Below are 2059 nucleotides of genomic sequence, written 5' to 3'. Positions count from 1 at the left end.
AGATCCCCGGGGTGGACCCTATCCCCATCCCCAGGGTTATGCCCTCCTCAGGCTTCCCCCTTTCCTCCCGCTCCGGCTTTTCAGAACGTATTTAATAATTTTCATTCCTTGCAAAGATGAAACGTGGCGTGCGTGTTTGTGCGTGCGTTTGTAAGGGAATGTGCCTTGAGAGAGAAAACTTCTCCTCTTGACGTCCCCAAAACCAAAGCCCACAAACTCACAAGTTTTCTCTCTCAGGAGGGCGCAGACGGCACCCCAGGCTGGCCCCACCGGTGCCGGGAAGGCTGCAGGACATCCCGGATGGAGGCATCCCGGATGGAGGGCATTCCAGATGGAGGGCATCCCAGATGGAGGGCATCCCGGGCCGGGCCGGGCTGGGCCAGTCCGGACCGGGAGCTCCTGCTCCAGCTCCCGCCCGGTGCGAGCGACAGCGCTGGCCGCCCACACGCAAGGACAGAGCCGCTCCCGGGAAGAAAATCGTGACAACAAGCGGTTGTATCCAGATGTTCGCCTTCCCTGGCCCCGTGACACACGGCGTGGACTTGGCAGACTGGATTTCAAAGAAAAAGGAGTTGTTGTTTATTTTTTAAAAGGCAGAAAGCGCTGGATTAAAATGCACAGGCCGAGATTTCCCTGGCAGGCAGCTGGGCAGGAGCGAACCCGCTGGAAACCCGCTCCGCACGTTGGAAGGGCTCCACTGTCACGGCCCATTCTTTCTCCAAAGCAACAAATTGGAAAGATATTAAAGCAAGCAGGCAACATAACACAAACCAAGGAGCCTCGAACCTTCATCCCCGCCTCCCCCCGCCCCCCCTTTCCGTTTACAAAAAATTATAAATATTAACAAGTCTGCAACACACTGAGCATCTCCATCCATCTTCTCCCCAACTCCTCCCGGCCTCAGCGCACGCTTCTCCTAACACTCCTGGGTTTGTATCCCGCACCTACACGGTCCTGGCTGCGGTGTGAGAAGCCGAGGCAAGAGCCACGGGTGTGTTTCTCCAGGAGGGAGGCGCCGAGGCCACCTGCTCGCTGCCTCGGTGGTGCCCGGCCCCAGCCGCACCCCGCCGGGCTCGGGCGCTCCCTAGCTCGCCTCCTGTCTGCTGCATCCGTCCAGGAGCTCAGTCATGAAGGAGATGTACACTATGGCCAGGCGCAAGGTCTCTATCCGAGAGAGCCTCTTCTCGTAGGCGAAGGTGGGCACCTTCTTCCGGAGCCGATCAAACGCCTCGTTGAGGTTGAACATCCTCTTCCTCTCCCGTATGTTAGCAGCCTGGCGCTGGGCGTAGGTGATGACCCGTTTTCTCCTAGGTCTGTCCAGGAGGGAAGCGCTGCGCATCCTTTCCTCTTCTTCTTCGTCTTCGGGATCTCCATTTCCGAAAGCAGCCAGGGGCAAACCTCGGGCCATCCCTTCCCGAAGCGACAGGACTCTGTCCCCGAAGGGAGGCCCGGTGGTGACCTCGCAGAGCCCCAGGCCCCTTCCAGCCCCGGGGGCTCCCTGTGGGCTGCCCAGGGAGAGGTCCGCCACGAAATCCAGCACCGAGGTGCCCAGCAGCCCCTCCGGGCAGGGCACTTGCGGGGCTCTGCCGTGCAGCTCATCCAGCAGCCCCGGGCGCCGGTGGGCTGGGAAAAGGCTGGCTGACATCTTACTTCAGAGAGGACTTATTTTGGTCCCCCATCCCCAGCCCCAGCGACGTTAATATTTATAACCCCCCGGATAACAGGATTAGCAGGACTAGAAAGAGCGGCTGTAAAATTTCTCGCTGTGATGCTGATGAGAGGAGACAGACAATCCCCTCGGGGACGCGTGGATGCTCCCTAGAGAGGAGTCCCCAGCGAGTCAATCCTGTCAGAGCGATCAGGGACAGTTCCTTCTTGGCAAAACCCTCCGCTCTTACCTGCTGAGCACTTTTGTCTCTTCTTACACACCCGCAACCAAACGATTTTCAGCCTCCTTAAAGCCCCCAGGAGCAGAGCCGGGTCTCCACTGGGCTTGTTTTCCTGCTTTCTTTCGGGATCTCTGAACCCCGGGAGCCAGCCTGACAACTGATGTCAGGCA

The 2059-nt window shown here is 59.0% G+C and overlaps 1 protein-coding gene across 1 annotated transcript; it reads right to left on the bottom strand.

Annotated features, from left to right (window-relative positions):
* Positions 1 to 1084: 1084 nt before the first annotated feature.
* On the bottom strand, positions 1085 to 1645 carry FERD3L (Fer3 like bHLH transcription factor). The gene has a single exon (XM_039712714.1). It carries the CDS (start codon positions 1643 to 1645, stop codon positions 1085 to 1087), a length of 561 nt encoding a protein of 186 aa, XP_039568648.1.
* Positions 1646 to 2059: the final 414 nt, after the last annotated feature.

This window comes from Passer montanus, unplaced genomic scaffold, assembly GCF_014805655.1.
Source record: "Passer montanus isolate IOZ18808 unplaced genomic scaffold, ASM1480565v1 scaffold10, whole genome shotgun sequence".
In the NCBI taxonomy this organism is placed as follows: domain Eukaryota; kingdom Metazoa; phylum Chordata; class Aves; order Passeriformes; family Passeridae; genus Passer; species Passer montanus.
The sequence above is the reverse complement of the archived record's forward strand: the minus strand, read 5'-3'. Positions and strand labels throughout refer to the sequence as shown.